This window comes from Mus caroli, unplaced genomic scaffold, assembly GCF_978045245.1.
Source record: "Mus caroli unplaced genomic scaffold, Mus_caroli_1 scaffold_1, whole genome shotgun sequence".
In the NCBI taxonomy this organism is placed as follows: domain Eukaryota; kingdom Metazoa; phylum Chordata; class Mammalia; order Rodentia; family Muridae; genus Mus; species Mus caroli.
Window position 1 is genome coordinate 154,801,195 of NW_028227256.1, and position 18,937 is coordinate 154,820,131.

The window sequence follows — 18,937 nt, forward strand, 5'->3', positions numbered from 1 at the left end:
CCTTCATTTTATTTGAAGAGGCAATCTTTATTAAAGATTTTTTCAGAACACAAAATAGAATTATATTTAAGAGGTAAATATAAGAGGTAAAAGGAATCAGTAAAAAGAAGAAATCTTGGGTGGAAAGATGGCTTAGCTGCTAAAAGCACTGACAGCTCTTCGTTTTTTTGGCACAGTAGTGTAGTTCATGATTAGGTTGATTAGTTTTGGGGTTAGGTTGGATAATAACAGTTTATTTCAACTTAAGTCAGTAAATTGATCATTCCTGGCAAAAGGAAACGACATTCAGGTCAAAGATGCATCTTAATCTCCCCTATTCATTCTGTCCCGTGATGTACACACACACACACCATAATATTCAGATATACCAGAGCAGTTCTTTCACATATTTTAAGAAGGATGAAATTGAAGACAAAACCCTAAGCCTTACTTACATAGTTACACGTAAATACTATTAAGTTGCATGTGTTATTGGGTCATTATTTTCACAGTCTTCAGACCTCTTATAAACTTAAGTAATGGGTTCTCCAGTAAGACAAACAGTGAACAGTCTCTTGCTTCCTACTGGGTGGAGAATTAACTTTGCAATGGTTTCTGAGATAGCCCACAATAATAATGAAGCTATTCCTTATAAGCTACGCCCATCTTCCACATACCTGGAAATCAGCACTGAACTTACACAGGTCTAGCCTCATACTGGAATGAAGGTTAGGAATCAAGACAAAAGAGTCAGTGCCTTCATTGTGCTTAAAGCTTAAATCAGACTAACTTGTTCTCAGGAGTTTTAAAGAGCCATGGCAGATGGTTTTGGCAGTGACTATCATTATTTAGCTCACTAGAATAGTGTGGCTTTCATCACAATGGTCTCCAGAAAAATGGAAGGGGCAGCAACTTTTTAAAGAGACTATATGACAATGCATGAAGACAGATGCCCTGACTTTCAAGGTCCTCCATTTAAGTTATCCTCTAACACATAATTCATGAGGTAAAAACAGAGAAGTCTCATGAATGGAGAAAAGCAGAGCTGGTCCAAATGGTTGAATACTTTAAAAACTCTATCTTATCTCTTTAAATTAATACAGGAAAGAAGTGATATAGGAAGATTTTAGTTTTGCTTATAGTAAAAGATAACGTACATAAAATGGAGATTTCTATATAGGAAATTTACTTATACAGAAAATCTAAGACTTCAAGCCTTTAAAAGAAATGATAATCAATTTTAAGAGTTTTAACTTCATAAAGAGATACAAAATGCTACTTATATACTGTATAACTTATTAAAAATATCACTATAAGCTAGATTTTCCATAATTATAAGCTATCTATTAGTAAATATTTAATTTATAACTGGTTAAGACATAATTAAAATATCTATTAATAATAATTTGATAGTAATCCTCAGTATTTTCTCCTCATAAGATTTTAATGTGGGTTCATAATATATCTGATTTATTTAGGCAATAATTCATCATTTATGAGATTAACAACTACAGTGTAGATTAAAATGTGAAATCTAGATACAAACAGTATCATACCAAAACTAAACAATTAAGCCAAAAGGCATTAACTGAGAATTAAGAAATCTAGGTTTTTACATGAGCAGGTATCAAAGTCCTTAGGTTTCAGTGTTCTCACTGAGAATGAAAAGAAAGGGCTGTATCCATAATCTTTAAAGCCCCAGATTTAGTTTTCACTGAGTCAACCAGTTAAAATCTCTAAATTGTCATCTGCTGGGAGAGAATATTAAAAGGCAACCTTCTGTAATCAGAACAAGCACACTTTCCATATGAATGCTCTTACTGTTGTCTGTGGCTCTAACCTGTTGAACTTCTGAATGACAATTATATTCTACAGAGATTCAAGCTGAATGCTAAGTATATTCTGTCTCAGAAATGAGTTCTATCAAATCCCAGGTATCTTTATATTTTGTGAAGATTTTTTTGAGGCAGATTCAAATAAAATATTGGTTTCATATCTGATTATTAATAAGAGCAGAAAATGTTGTTATGTTAATGCTCTGCCATGTTCACTGTTCTTTTAATCCCAAAGTGATGCTTGTGTTGGATTTTGTGCTAGAATATTAACAGTCTACACATATTTCTGTAAACACACAGAAGTGGGGAAAAAAAAAGCTTAATTTTTAAAATACTATGGCAAATACTACATTTACATAACAAAACACCTTCTCTTAACTATAAACAAACATATAATTCCTGGCAGCTCTTACCTGGGGTCTGCATTCTTTGAAGTTTCTGGGTGTTGCTAACATGATCTTTCCAGCATCGGTCAGAAACTCCACTTTGTGTACTATGCTCGCCCGTGCTTGCTCTCCTGTTTTCTCTCTCCCTTTTGCTCTCTCTCTGTTCCTCAGACAGTTTGGAATGCAGAAAAGCCAGAGCCAGTGCCAGTCAAACTCTATCCACCCCCTCCTTTCTTGTGCTGGAGAGCACGGAACAACAGCCACTCTTCCTTGCTCACTCACCACTGAGTCTCTTTCATTAGCACTGAGGACAAAAAATGTCAGATTTATCCAGTGAGGTAACTCTTTTTTTTCTATTCCAAGGGTGGGAGTACATATTGTACTTCTTTTTGGGTATTCTAAAAAGTAATTTTAAAAAACGGCTTCAAAATCTGTACCATTTTAAGGCTAGAAAAATAAAGCTAATTTCAGACCCTATTTTGGAATGTTACTGTACTAAATCAACACAAACGTTTAAAGTACACAAAATGGAGTAAATATTTATATTTTACACAGGCATCTCAGTATCTTTTAAATTACTTTATTAATCAAACCAATTTAATGTCTCATGATGGAAATATCCTGTATTTAGAAATTTTTTTATTTCCATAAGGCTCCTTGTTAAATTAGAATTTCATTTTAATACAAAGAATAGTAATTGAAGAATAATTTTATACAAAGAGATTCTACTCAACTAGTTTCCTACTAGGCCTGATAAAATTATAGCATCACCCACTTAGTCATCATTTGAGTCTAAAATAAGACACACGCTCAGGGTATTTTTCTACACTCAATACAAAAAAAAAAAAGGAAGGCAGATTAACAATGTAACCATCCTTACAGGCAAGAGGACCTGATGCACTACATTGCTACTCAGTTGCTGAGGCTAGCATGTCAAATTATCACAGCAGACTCCATGTGCTACTTCAGGGAGCAGAGCAGAAATGAAATTAAGTCAATCTGTTAGGGGCTGTTTACCAATGATGGATTCACACTCTACTCTGTCTCCTATCTACATGTGTGAGTGTGTGTGTGTGTGGGGGGGGGCAGTTTAAATGTAGTATATAAACTTCACATCAGCTATTCATGTATACAGATATGTATCTATGTACAAATATGTGTTAGGGAATGAATCTTTTAGCATTCCTTCACCTTTCTAATTAAGTCTCAGTGATTTAAGTAACATTTATTTAAGAAAAAAAATTTAAAGTGGATGAACAATAAAATAGGTTTCTTATAATATTTAATTATATATATATATACTTATATCATATTGTCTACTGTACAAAATACATTGTATTTTGTTCATATGTATATCCTCACTACTCTCCCTTGATAAAATTTCTCTTTTAATTCCATCAAAATTTAGTTTTCTTAATCTAGTCTTATAGTACATTTTGTCTGCCTTTATTTTCAGTTTCCGGTTTCCACTTCACATAAACTACCTACCCTTTAGTCCCTACTGCTATTCAAATACGAAAGGGAAAGAAAAGCATAACCAAATACTCTGCAAAAACAGCCACACTGATGGCTTGCATATGAAGACTAGCACTCCACAGCTTTCTACCCTGCCCTACACAAGACAAAACAAAGCATCAACCCCCATACAATACAAAGTTACATCATTATAAACTGCTGCGTATAGCTAATCTTAGAACATACAAAGCACAATGAAATCAATTATTCATAGCAACCATTCAAGTAAATAGATAATTATTTCCTCAGTTCTAGTTAAGAGAATTACGAACAGTGATTTAAGTCACAGGAAGAGATTTCAGCTCAAAATAACAAACAAAACAGAAATCAGAATTGTTGAGTTACAGAAGTGGCTCTCTGAAGCCCTGCCACTCTGAGAGAGAATGGGCTCCAATTTCTTCCCAGAGTGTCCATGTGAGAGGAACCCTGTAATTTAGCAGTTCTTTGTCACTCTCCTAAGCAACATGAGTATTATGGTATATATAATAAAATATGACAACTTTTTCCAAATGCCATGTAATCTGTGACGTTCTCTTCTGAAATATGTTTGCTAAAACATGAGACTCTCCTACTACTTAATACTTTACAAAAGCTTTGGAGTTCAGGCAGTGAGTTCACGTCAATAATAGCACATCCAAAGGAAAACTATAATGCTGTAAAAAACCATTTACATTCTCAATTCTGATACTTGAGAAAATCTTGAAGAAATCCAAGCTCCCATGTAGAGAATTTTTTCTTAAATATACACTATTCCAATATTCAATAATTTTCAAAGGAGATGATACATGGTGCTTCCATAACTGCACCTTTGACACCATGCTACGTGCCCCCAGCCTTTGAGCTCTTGATGCTCTGCAGTCCTGCCTGCTTTCTTATTTATTCTTCAAAATCCAGATGCACAACTATGTTCCTAGTATGGCCTATCTTCTCTTCCATAGCTAGAGTGAATCACACCCTCCTGCTCTGTGTCTATTTTCCTGACTCACAGTCCTCACGATTTTCCTTTATCTGTATCATGGATACTCTGATGTCTTATGTGCCTTTTCCCTACCCACAATATGAGGAGGTCCGTTCCAGGAAATGGAAGGTGGTAGGAGCTTTCATCTTGCTTTCCACCCATTTCCAGACCTTATAAAAATATGCACAGCATCAGTAGGAGCTTAATAACTGGTAGAGGGACAGTCAGAAGGATGAATACATGTCATTTATTAGTTTTAAAGTAACTTTAAAACAGGGCTGATAACACTTCCACATCTTATGTTAACAGTCTAATTGAAGGCAGCATAATTAAATATCAAGGAAAGATAGTTTCCCAGTCGGGACCTACTCATAAATGGGTAAAATTCTAGGCAGCAGAGGTAGTTCCCAGGACTACCATCTCTGTATCTCACTGTTGAGAAGTCTTACTCAGCTGCTATGCTGCCTTGGTAGGGAAGTGCAGCTTCTGAAGTAGAGTTCAAATAATGTTTAATCCTCTGTTGTAGCACTGGGAGTCCTCAAACTTCGGGGAAGCAGGAGTAAATGCATCACTATGCAGTCATTAATAATCTACAAAGTTCCTAACATCCATGCCCATACAGAAAATCCCTCTCTGGTTAGGAAAAGCCTTTTAGAGTTTGGTGGAGGTTTTTTCTTTTTTCTTTTCTTTTCTTTTCTTTTCTTTTCTTTTCTTTTCTTTTCTTTTCTCTTCTTTTCTTTTTAACTATAATTCAGAACACTCCATGGCACCGACCATGTTCACTTTGGAAAGACAAGGCCAATCAAGGCATTGCATTTATGTTTTGATTATTAGGTTTCACATATTTCCCTGAATAGGTAACTGGGTAGAGTATTCTTGACTAGTCCATTTTACACAGTCGAGACCCAGCATGATACTTAATAGATGTTTGTATTAAATTGCATGAAACTGCATTTTTCTAAGTAAAGTGATAGAGTATAGCCTAGGCTTATGCTAGGCATAGGTCCCCATCTCTTAGTACAGTCAAAACAAACAAACAAATAAACAAACAAACCTAAAAGAAAATAAAATATCAATGAATAATATTAATTAAGCACTGAATGAATAGCTGAATTAGATGACTATAACGCTATCTTTTAGACTCCATTCTGTAATGTTATAATTCAAACAAAAGAACTATCTCAAGTCAGTCTCAATGTTTTCCTATTATGAACTAATTCAAACTCTCTTATTAGACATCTTGAAACAATATAGTTATAAATTATTTACACTGGATCTCACATGTTCCTCACTGTAATTCAGGTAAGCTGAATTGAAGCTCCAAGGAGGCAAGGAGTACACACATCTATCCAGAGTTGTAACCATAGTGTTAAGTCTATAGTAAACAGCTTGGCACAGGCAAAAGTTGACTCCTAGAGGAGTCAATCTAGGAATGATTCCAAGATTAGTATCAATAAGTTTTGTCTTTGTTAATAAAAAACCAACAGTAATTTTCTGTGCCACAGATGGATTGTTTTTAAAACACCAAAATGATCACAATTTAGTTAGCTACACATAATCAAAAACTTATACATCAAATTCACTCATTTTTCAAACAGATCAACAAGCAAGCAATTCCTTAACACTTATCCTCTACTCTTCCAAGCAGAAAAATATCTCAGCAGCAACCAGATTGAGGGGTACACCAAACTGAACAGATCGAGCGCTTGCACTTATGAACGTTCCCGCTTTCAAACAGCAGATGGGTTGTAACACACAGCTTTTCTAACCACAAACACAGCTTCTTTTAATGTTGCCTTACACGGAAAAGGCATTTTGATAATGTAGTCTTCCTACTGAATTCTTCTAAGAGTTCATATTAGAAAAAGAAATCATTGTTTACAATTGTTATGACAAATATCAAAATCACCCACTTACTCAGAAATGACACTAAGCATTCATTCTACTTTGATGAAAAGACATTAGAAGACCAGAATTTCCAATAAATCATATGAATAGCAATGTATCCACATGATTGTTGAAAGGGCACTAGACAAACACGGAATAATTAGGATAGTCACAGATTCCTTTTAAACTTCAGGTTAAAAGTCTGAAGTCAGATATGGTACTGCACACCTTTAATCCCAGCACTTGGGAGGCAGAGGCAGGTAGATCTCTGTGATTTCAAGGCCAGCCTGGTCTTATAAAGTGAGTTCCAGGACTGACAGGGATGTTACACAGGGAAACTTTATCTCAAAAAGAACAACAACAACAACAAAAACAACAACAATTTGAGCATTGCCTTCCTCTTGGAGCTAAGATGATTGCATAAAATACATTTCCTGGCAACTGGCTGTGAGGAAGTAGTACAGAGACAAAGCCCTATTTGAGTGCTCTGTAACTTGGGTTCTCATGTGAACAAAACAGTACTGCAAGGAAAATTGGGCAAAATATTAAGTGGGATAGATACAAGGAAAATATTTTGTTTTATATCATCATTTGAACAAGAAAACCCCATAGAAATGATGGAAATGGAAAACTTAATAAGCAACAAAAGCTATCTAAAGGCATTCTGGGGATAGTGGTAGATGATAATAATAAATACTATTTTTGAATACACTCACACAGCTTGCACCATATTTATGATATTGGCTTATTCCATCTATTATAAAAAAGGGGTCCGAGGACTGAAAAGACCCCTTAGTAAGTACCTGCCTTTTAAGCATGGAGAACCTGAGTTTGCTTTCCACAACCCAGTGCTAGGGACGTGGAAACAGGCAGATTCCTGATTCCTGGGGCATATGGCATGCTTCAGGCCAGTGAGAAATTTTATCAACAAAAACAAAATAGAGAGATTCAAAGAAATGCTATCTACGGTTGTCCTCTAGGCTCTGTATGTATCTGTACATATGAACACACACAAAATAAAACACTAAAATAAATTAAATAGGATATTAAGTTATTTCTGTAAAGAATGATCTTAGGAAACTCATATTCCTCAATGGTTTTAAAAACAAATACAAAGGCCAGCCTGGTCTACAAAGTGAGTTCCAGGACAGCCAGGGCTACACAGAGAAACCCTGTCTAGAAAAACAAAAAAAAAAGAAACAAAACAAATACAAACTTGCCAGCCAGGTTTGTTTGTGCGATCATAACTCAGACATTATTGCAGTTTTCTCATAAAACACAGAACACAGACTACTTTCAGTACAAATAATGATCATAGGTAAGTGGTCTCTATGTCCACAGTCTATATAGATAAAACATTAGGGTTTTTGCTACAGTAAGTCTTTGGCATTTCATTTGTACATATGCATATAACAAAACACACACACAGACACACACAAGATAGTTCAAAATTCTTCATCAAGTAGTTCATTCAATTTCTATAATTACCTTACAAGTAACTGAAACAAACTAAATTTCAACAGAAATAAAAAAAACTAAGTCATAAAACCTTTTATGTTGTGATTTTTAGTTGTGAGCCTAGCCTTAAATGGATGACCCATCTCTAGTTCCATAAAGCATTTTTTAAAAGGGAAACAATCTAAAAGAAAATTCTAAAGCTCATTTCCCATGGAACCGAATTCTAAAATAAGCAACGAAAGAAACAAATGTCCATTTTACAAATGAGATGGAGACACAGTCAAGCTCAGTGACATGCCAATCTCAATGTGGCAGCACTAGAACGCATACTTCTTCTGTTGGCTCTGAGTGCTGAGCCACTATGGTACACGACTGAGCTACTCCACATTTCTTTTTTTTGTTGTTGTTTTTTTTTTTTGTTTTTTTGAGACAGGGTTTCTGTGTAGCCCTGGCTGTCCTGGAACTCACTCTGTAGACCAGGCTGGCCTCGTCCACATTTCTTTATTTGACTGGCATTTGGAGTTTTGTTTTGCCTCTTCGCAGCTTCCTGTACTTTCCAAATTTTCTATATTAATTTTATGTAAGAGCTTGCAGATTATACCAAATTTGATTTATCAGCAGAGCCTCTTGTTCTTAGTGTGTAATTATGCACTATATATTTATGTAGATTATTGTATATGTAGTAATCATGTACTAATAATTTGTGTAGATTTTTTGAAAAGGTATTATACATACATGTTTCTTCATATACTTCAATACAGAGATTTACATTAGCTAGAATCTAAAATATTTTTTCTGACTGTGAGCAGATTCAGAACACTCGCTTTCTTAGGAGCGCCTGAAAGAGGGGCTGCTGTGGATCTTGCTTTCCTTTAAAGGCAGAATGCAATGTAATGAGTAAAGAAAGCTTCAGTCCCAGACTGTGTACTCTTGACAAGCAATCCAATTCAAGAGAGAATGGCAACCTCTTTTCCTCAGTTTTATATTTATACTTTTATTTCTTATTTTTAAAACATTCTTATTGGAACAGGATAATAGATTGACCTAGAGCACATCTTTTATAAGAGCTCAATGTACTAGTTGCATACACATAGTGTCATCATTTTATAGGTATTTTGTTATTTTTTTCTGAAAAAAAAAGAATATTATTCTTAAGTGATGGATTTTTAAAAACATAGCCCTCCTTTTTTCTTTTTTACCTGAAAATAGATCCCCCCCTCCTAATAATAGATACTGATTATGGTTTCCATACCAACCCCTCATCAGACCTATTTCTTCACCCACCCAAATCCACACCCATTTACCTTACTTTTCTCTTTAGAATACAAGCAAGCATCTAAAATTAACAATAACAATAAATAAAAAAATGAAATAAAACAACCAGGATGCAAAAAACAAAAAACAAACAAAAACCCCCAAAACCAATATGGAAAAAAAAGAGCCAAAGAAAACTCACAAGAAACACACAGACAATAATACGAAAGCAAAAGATGGGTCAGTCGATAGTTCAGTCTGTCCATCCACCAACCCCCTTTTCCTTCCCTCCCCCCCCTCTCAGACATAGCATTGTGAGACAAAAAAACAAAACAAAACAAAACAAAAACAAAACAAAGAAACAAAAACCACTTCCAAAATTTCTGAGTTTGTTTGTGTTGGCCGTTTACTGCTGGGCGTGAGCCCATTAAGTTTGGTTTGTATCCCCAGTGATACTGGGTTGGAGGAGATAAGTTCTTCCTTTGGGAGTGGTTGCCAACTGGAGACAGCTTCTAGGTAGAGATGGGGGCTTGTGTCTACGTCCCCTCTCAGCACTGGGACCCCCATCTGGCTTAGACCTGTACATGCTGCCACAGTTTCTGTTGTGTCTAGAAGGCCTTGTTTCCTTGGTTTTCTTTCCCACTAGGTCTTAAAATCTTTCTGCCTCCTCTTCCAAAGTTTCTTGAGATCTGAGGGGCAGGATTTGATGGAGACATCCCATTTAGGGCTGAAGGTCTCAAGGTCTCTTACTCTCTGTACATTGTCCAGTTGCAGGTCTCTGCATTTGTTCCCATTTACTGCAGGAGGAGGCATCTTTGATAATAGCTGAGCAAGGTGCTGATTTATGCATATAGCAGAATGTTGTTAGGAGTCATTTTGGTAGAACAGTATTCTGTGGTTTCCTCACTAGGTCCATCCATGGCTTATCTAGTCTTGGGCCTTTGGCCTCCCAGGCAGTATCAGACATGGGTTCCTTCTTATGGAGCAGGCCTTAATTCCAATCATATATTGTTTAGTTACTCCCACAATGTTTGTTCCACTAGAGTACCAGTGTATCTTGTAGGCAGGACACCATTGTAGACAAGACGGTTTATAACTAGGTTGGTATTTACACTCTGGTGGTGTGCAAAGTACTTTCCTTTCTGGGTTTTTTGTTTGTTTGTTTTGTTTTGTTTTGTTTTTAGTACAAACTCCAACTCCACTCTGTGAGTTGCAGCATAATGAGTGAGCAGGTTGGTGCTTACCTTAGGAAGAGAATGTTCTTATCTATGGCACACTGGTGTACCTGGAGCTTGTATATGACATCCTCATGGATTCCTGCAGTTGTGTCTTGCAGTTGAAAAGTACAGTTGTGAATTTGGCCCCATGAAGTATTTATTATGCACTGTGTAGGCTTTGGTGGCACCCTAAGTTTGCTGTCATTGCTCTAAATTTAGTAAAATGCTATATGCAGGTGGACCCTCAAACAGCTAAGGGAATTGATGAATTCTCAATTACACTGAAAGAGGATGGTATTTTGTGGTTTGGCTAATTTTGACTGCTCTATGAGAAAGCTCTGCAAGTTTGGTTTTTTCAAGTGTGCAGCTCTCAAAATGTATAAGAAGAAAGCTCAATTTGTATTCTACAATTTATCCTTTGGGGATGAGAAGAAACTACATACCAAGTTGAAGTCTGCCTTCTTTGAATGTGCTGTTGAAGTTTATATTAAGTTTGTGGTTGCTAAGACAGAAGGGGATGTACAGAAGCAAAGCAGCTGGTTGTAACATCATGGGAGGTTACACAGCCGGATCTTCTGGTTAACTGTGTCTCACCTTGCTGACTGTGTGACGTCTGTGCTAAGCAGAGAGGATAGCACTGCTTCTCAAGGCCTCCAGAGAATTGGCTCCTGTGTGGATGGAACTCTGTTAGTATCATGACTCACTCTAACTCCATGAAGGTCATGAGGTATCATAGTTCCTTCGCTTTCTGACATCCGAGATGCCAGAAGCTTTGAAGCAGCAGCTCGGGTAACTCAGCAGATACATCAAGGCAAATATGAACTCAATTTGCTTGTTGATCACTTTGGTAAAAGTGCAAAAGTAAGAGCCTTTGATAGGAGGAAACTGTTGGTTTGTGATATAATCACTGAAGCACCCTTGTTTACTACTCAAGACTGACTATGGAAATAAACCTATCCATTCACTAAAAAAAGAAAATCTAACCACAAAGGAAAATAAAATTCTTATATGGGGGAAAAGTAATTTATGATAGGTATTTTAAAACTTTTACTCCTATCATTATAATAAAAGTAGTAAGATCTTTTTATTCAAGCATTTGCCAGGTTGTAACAGGAAATTCTATTTCTGTTTTTGATATGACCCATATTATATTTTCACTTCAGATATTACATACTGTCCCTTTGGACAGTGTGCTTTGAAAGTTCCTATATATGCATTGTTTCTGGAACCTACTTTCAGTAGTAATTACTAACAACAAAGCAAATATGTCCCTCCTATATGACTTATCTTGTGTTTTTTCTTTTTAAAGTTATTTTAAAAAATATATTTAATCTACTAGTCTTAAAATGTCATGTTGACAAAAAAGCCAGGCAACAGGAGAAAATAGTCTCATATGAAAAATTTAATGTTTGAATATTTTAATTTTACTAAAATAAGATATTTACAGTTTCCTTCCTTTCCCACCTCCCTTTTCTTTTCTGCTCTTCTCTTCTCTTTTCTTTCTTTCTTTTCTTCTTCCTTCTTTGTCTTCCTCCGCCTTTTCTTTTTACCTTTCAGACAGGATGTTAGGTAGCCCAGGCTGGTCTTGAACTTGCTATGTAGCAAAGCCAGCTTAGGCTGGCTTTGAACTTCTGCTAATCTTCCTGCTTCTACCACCTAAGTGCTAGGATTGTATGTGTGGACCTCCATATCCAATCTGTTTTGCTTTTTTGTTCCTCTGTCGTCTCTTATGCTCTCTCTCTCTCTCTCTCTCTCTCTCTCTCTCTCTCTCTCTCTCTCTCTCTCTTTCTGGTTTTTTTTTGAGAGAGGGTTTCTCTGTATAGCCCTGGCTGTCCTGGAACTTACTTTGTAGAGTCTGTCTCTGCCTCCCAAGTGTTGGGATTAAAGGCATGCGCCACCACACCCAGCTTCATATTTTTTTGTAAAATCTGGTTAAAACATTTGGAAATGGGAAACAAAATAATGACAATACTGATAAATGGCTATTAGTCCAGAAACTTAGGATACCCAAGATATAAGATACAATTTGCTAAACGCATGAAACTCAAGAAGAATGAAGATCAAAGTGTGGACACTTAGCCCCTTCTTAGGATTGGGAACAAAACACCCATGGAAGGAGTTTCAGAGACAAAGTTCGGAGCTGTGACGAAAGGATGGACCATCTAGAGACTGCCATATCTAGGGATCCATCCCATAATCAGCTTCCAAACACTGACACCATTGCATACACTAGCAAGAATTTGCTGAAAGGACCCAGATAGAGCTGTCTCTTGTGAGACTATGCCGGGGCCTAGCAAACACAGAAGTGGATGCTCACAGTCAGCTATTGGATGGACCACAGGGCCCCCAATGGAGGAACTAGAGAAAGTACCCAAAGAGCTAAAGGGATCTGCAATCCTATAGGTGGAACAACAATATGAACGTAACAAGTACCCCCCTGGTGCTCGTGTCTCTAGCTGCATATGTATGAGAAAATGGCCTAGTTGGCCATCAGTGGAAAGAGAGGCCCATTAGTTGTGCAAACTTTATATGCCTCAGTACAGGGGAACGACAGGGCCAAGAAGTGGGAGTGGGTGGGTGGAGGAGTGGGTGGGGGAGCATGTGGGGGACTTTTGGTATAGCATTGGAAATGTAAATGAAATAAATAGCCAATTAAAAAAAACTGCATGGTATTGGTACAGCGACAGACAGGTAGATCAATGGAATAGAATTGAAGACCCAGAAATGAACCCACACACCTATGGTCACTTGATCTTTGAAAAGGGAGCTAAAACCATCCAGTGGAAAAAAGACAGCATTTCAACAAATGGTGCTGGCAAAACTGGCGGTTATCATGTAGAAGAATGTGAATTGATCCATTCTTCTCTCCTTGTACAAAGCTCAAGTCTAAGTGGATCAAGGAACTCCACATTAAACCAGAGTCTCTGAAACTTATAGAGGAGAAAGTGGGGAAAAGCCTCAGAGATATGGGCACAGGGGGAAAATTCCTGAACAGAACAGCAATGGCTTGTGCTGTAAGATTGAGAATCGACAAATGGGAGCTCATAAAATTGCAAAGCTTCTGTAAGGCAAAGACACCGTCAATAAGACAAAAAGGCCACCAACAGACTGAGAAAGGATCTTTACCAATCCTAAATCTGATAGGGGGATAATATCCAATATATACAAAGAACTCAAGAAGCTGGACTCCAGAAAATCAAATAAACCTATTAAAAGATGGGTACAGAGCTAAACAAAGAATTCTCACCTGAGGAGTACCGAATGGCTAAGAAGCACCTGAAAAAATGTTCAACATCCTTAATCATCAGGGAAATGCAACTCAAAACAACCCTGAGATTCCACCTCACACCAGTCAGAATGGCTAAGATGAAAAATTCAGGTGACAGCAGATGCTGGCGAGGATGTGGAGAAAGAGGAACACTCCTACTTTGCTGGTGGGATTGCAAGCTTGTACAACCACTCTGGAAATCAGTTTGGTGGTTCCTTAGAAAACTGGACATAGTACTACCGGAAGATCCAGCAATACCTCTCCTGGGCATATACCCAGAAGATGTCCCAACCGGTAAGAAGGACACATGCTCCACTATGTTCATAGCAGCCTTATTTATAATAGCCAGAAGCTGGAAAGAACCCAGATGTCCCTCAACAGAAGAATGGATACAGAAAATGTGGTTCATTTACACAATGGAATACTACTCAGCTATTATAAACAATGAATTTATGAAATTCTTAGGCAAATGGAAGTATCTGGAGGTTATCATCCTAAGTGATGTAACCCAATCACAAAAGAGCACACATGATATGCACTCACTGATAAGTGGATATTAGCCCAGAAATTTCAAATACCCAAGATAACAATTTGCAAAACACATAAAACTCAAGAAGGAAGACCAAAGTGTGGATACTTTGTTCCTTCTTAGAAGGGGTAACAAAATTCTCATGGAAGGAGTTACAGAGACAAAGTTCAGAGCAGAGACTGACAGAATGACCATCCAGAGACTGCCCCCTTGGGCATCCACCCCATAAACAACCACCAAACCCAGACATTAGGGAGATGCCAACAAGAGCCTGCTGACAGGAGCCTGATATAGCTGTCTCCTGTGAGGCTCTGCCAGTGCCTGGCAAATACAGAAGTGGATGCTCACAGTTTCATTATATATAATGAAATTTAAAAATATGAAATCAAGCCGGGCGTGGTGGCGCACGCCTTTAATCCCAGCACTCGGGAGGCAGAGGCAGGCGGATTTCTGAGTTCGAGGCCAGCCTGGTCTACAAAGTGAGTGCCAGGACAGCCAGGGCTATACAGAGAAACCCTGTCTCGAAAAAACCAAAAAAAAAAAAAAAATATGAAATCAAAACTACTGAATATATCATATTCAATGCTTAACTCAATTTGTACTTGAGTAGTCCTAATTGTAAATGCACCCTTTTTGTGGATGTTCATTTAATGACTTTTGAGTTCTATCTCTAGTAAACAGAAATTACTTACTCATCACTAGTTTTGGGTTAACCACCTTGTAAAATTCCTGAGGAATGGCCGGGCGGCGGTGGCACACGACTTTAATCCCAGCACTTGGGAGGCAGAGGCAGGCGGATTTCTGAGTTCCAGGCCAGCCTGGTCTACAAAGTGAGTTCCAGTACAGCCAGAGCTATACAGAGAAACCATGTCTCGACAAACTAAATAAAACTTAAATTTAAAAAAAAAAAAAAAGATATCCAAACATTGACAATTTCACTGGGATGAAGAACACAGAACTCTGACACTTTGAATGTTGTTTCTGTGTATTTGCATGCATGTGTTTGTGCATGCATGTGTGCATGCATGTACATGCTGCAGCAAAGCCAATAATAACCAGAAAGGTATGTTGGTTCCCCTGGAACTGGAGTTAGTGGTGGTTGAGAGCCTATTTAAGTACCAGGAACTAAGCCTGGGATTGAACCCAGGTCTCCGGAAAGAATGACTCTCTGGAAGGGCAACAAACACTCCTGACTACTGTGTTCTTTCTCTAGCCTCAGAAGTTTTAACTAGAACTTCTCAGGTGCAATAGTGTGTGGAAGAATACGGTGGTAGGGACTAACTGCTAGGTTCCAACACCAGCTGAGCCTTTACCATTTATGGGATCTTAAGACAGACAGTACCTCGGTTTCCCTGAGTATTAACAAATAAGAGGGATAATAAGAGCATCTGCCTCGTGGGAGTGGGAAGAGGGAGGGAGGAGACAGAGTTATAAAAAATGTAAAAAAGAAAAATGAGAGCAACTTTTATCATTCATGGCTCCTTTAAAATAGTACTCTTTTCCATAAAAAGGTATAAGTACCTTTACCGATTTCTTCATGCACTTGAACTCCCAAGCTATTATCATCCTAGATTCTCTGAAGTGTTCTTTTGTTTTCATTTACAGAACTATTTCTTTTACTAGGCAATACTTTTAAAGTGTTCACTAAACAGAATACAAACCATTACAACAAAAAATGTGAAAACTCAACTTTTGTTAAAATGAGCTCCCTTTTACCAAGACTAATACTCTGTTCCATCCACAAAATATTAAAAAGAGGAGAGCACATACTCTATATTATGGTCATCTATGCTTTGATAGGAATGATGGCATGTAATGCCCCAAGGAAGAAAACAAACAGAACACTGTTGTGAATAGTCAGGAGCTTCCATAATTTGGTAACATTCCAAGTGCGATGCTAAGACCGTAACACATCACTTAGTTTTCTTTTATTCACTCCTGCCATGTTTGGTATCCTAAGCATATCTAATGAAATGCCTTCTGAACAGGCTTGTACACGGTGTACCAGTCATCTGCGAACAATCTGCGGTAACATGGACCTATAATAGAAATCAGTGCCTTAACTTCAGTATTCAGTACTACTCTCCAACTTCCCTGTTTAATAAAAGCAGTTAGAATACAATTTGGTCAACAAAGACTTAATAAATGTATAATAAATATTAACCTAAATATTGCTAAATGGTAGCACAAAATGTTGAAAGAAGCAGTCTATCTATCTAGATACATCTATCTAGTCTATATCTATCTAGATATATCTATATCTATATATGCTGCCTATTGCTTTAGGTTTGTTTGTTTGTTTGTTTGTTTGTTTATTTATTTATTTATTTATTTAATGTATTGAGTACACTGTCACTGTCTTCAGATATACCAGAAGAAGGCATCGGACCCAATAACAGATGGTTGTGCATCACCGTGTGGTTGCTGGGAATTGAACTCAGGACCTCTGGAAAAGGAGTCAGTGCTCTTAACTGCCGAGCCATCTCTCCAGCCAGCACTGTCTATTGCTTTTTTTATGAAAAGTTTCTTCATCAAATATGTGGCATCTTGAATATTTGTCATAACCTGTTAGGCTATATATAAAATAGAGTATACTTTAAAAAATCTAAAATTGCAGTGCCAGTCTTAAAAATTAGATAGATTAAGAATCTATACCTGAACTGGTTGGATTACACATTGGCAGTTGCTTTTGTTTTCTGTTTTTGTAAGACTACAAAGTAAAAGTGTCAAAGGGAAAGAAAGAATTTAATATTCACCTGCTACAGACACACCAGCAATCTGCTAGGAAATTTGCATTTGACATCTTTCAAATTCTGTGAAGTAGGAGCCATTAAGCTGAGCTGATATATCCAAAGAATTGCTTCCTTAAATTACACACCTCTTTCTCCAGATGTATGTACAATGTGGAAAAATAACCATCAGTATTTAAATATCAAAAAGACTTTGGGATCAATGATAAAGCACTTGCTGGACATCTCCCAGAATCCACATAACAATGGTAGAAGGGAGGGAGTCCATAGGGGTTGTCCTCTTAACTACATGCATGCGTGTGTGCCCACATACACACAGCATACACACCCAAAAATAAACTTTAACTTTTTCTATAAAGGGTCATGATAAGAATCAGCAGGTAAATGTGCTTTCATTACGAAAGTAAATGTTGTTTAATTAGATAGTCTTTCCTGAGATAAAAACAGTGGTACAATTATCAATTCTAATAGAGTGCATTATCACCAATAAGATAAAAATACAGTGGAATGAAACTTGAAAGACAAATACCCATGAAAAATGAGAGTAATAGCATTTCTTTTAAAAACTTACGAGTTTTACTCAATAATAAGAGAGAAATAGATATTTTTAATGTGATTTTGAATTAATTTTCATTCTCTGTAAGAAAACTGATACAACATGCCTTTATTTATCTGAGCTATAGTTCTTCATTCCTATTATGGAAAACATAAACTAGCCTCTTTGAAAACAGTTCATGTGAGTTTGCAAAGCTGATAATTTTTTTAAAAAGAGTCATAGGAGTAATAGACTGAAAGGTATTGTTTCAACCTAAATGTAATGGTTCAGTCACTGCTAAACCCCAAGAAAACTTAACCTAATGTATTAACGAGGATAAATAAAACACATCTTTGACTTTCAGCCCCATGCTATGTCACTGATGTCAAATAATTATCAGAAGAAGACAACTTTTCTCTTAGTCTGCAAGCTTTGCCCCCGCCCCCAGGAGCCAGATCTACCACTGTGAAATTCTGTAGCTATTAAGTACCCACTCCATACAATTGTTAAATGTGCTCTTAATCATATGGGGCTTTGAAGTGCATCTTTCTCTTATATTCATTGGCACCAATGTGCTGTTTGGTTAGCTCTCTACTCCTACTTCTGGTTCCTAATACACACATCTGAGTCTCAAGGGTGGGGTGGGAAGGAGGAGGCACTCAAGAGGTAGTAGGTGTCAGCCTGCACTGGTACTTAGGTAGTTTTTCTCAACTTATCTGAATCGTTCAGTTTCCTTTTCCTTTTAGAAAAACCCCTGAGTCCTTAAGGATCTAGGTCAAGTCTCTATAGTAAACCCCAAAGTGCATTATAACTGAACCCCTTCTTTCTACCTCCATCATACAACAGACTGTTGAGTTATTCCCGTGCTTTACAGGAGAAGAATTTCTCCAACTATGCAAATAAAAACACCAAGGACAAGCTCATGAGATACAGAAACAGAATGCTTTCTGAGAGCTCCAAGATAGGTTTAGTGTATATCTTGCATGCGGTTGTATGCTTAACCTGAGCTATCTGAAGGCTGATGCAGTGATAACTGATTGGATAAACCACAGTCCTGTCATCATCTACAAGGTCCCATCTAGTAACTAAAATACACACCAACAACTTAGTGAAAACATAAGGGCACACATCCAAATATTAGTGCAATTTACTATGGGTAAATTCTCATACTGGAGAATGCTGATTGGCAGAATGAAGGGAAAGATTGCCAAGAGATGATCTGGGCCTTAGGACAGAGCACATTTCCATACAAAGGAGGTCAAGGTAAAGGTGGAAGAACAGAGCAAGGCACTGCAGGTTGATAGCTGAAGTGAGCAAATGCCATTGTATCTGAGGCTGCCTTGAAAACCTGAAGCAATTCAGTCAG

General features: G+C 37.2%; 1 protein-coding gene and 1 long non-coding RNA gene across 8 annotated transcripts in view; one reads left to right on the forward strand and one right to left on the reverse strand.

Moving 5' to 3' along the window:
- Rasal2 (RAS protein activator like 2) overlaps positions 1 to 18,937 on the reverse strand; it is a 268,302-nt gene that overhangs the window by 114,879 nt on the left and 134,486 nt on the right. The window contains exon 1 of one of the 5 annotated variants that reach the window (XM_029477236.2): positions 2,228 to 3,116. The exons of the other annotated variants lie outside the window; for them this stretch is intronic. Within the exon in view, the coding sequence (XP_029333096.1) occupies positions 2,228 to 2,240 (13 nt within the window). The 5' untranslated portion in view covers positions 2,241 to 3,116. Of the gene's footprint in view, positions 1 to 2,227; positions 3,117 to 18,937 lie in introns of those variants that run through there. 5 annotated transcript variants of the gene reach the window in all.
- Positions 1 to 18,937, forward strand: part of LOC147006177 (uncharacterized) — a 143,909-nt gene that overhangs the window by 68,432 nt on the left and 56,540 nt on the right. The gene's annotated exons all lie outside the window — the stretch shown is intronic.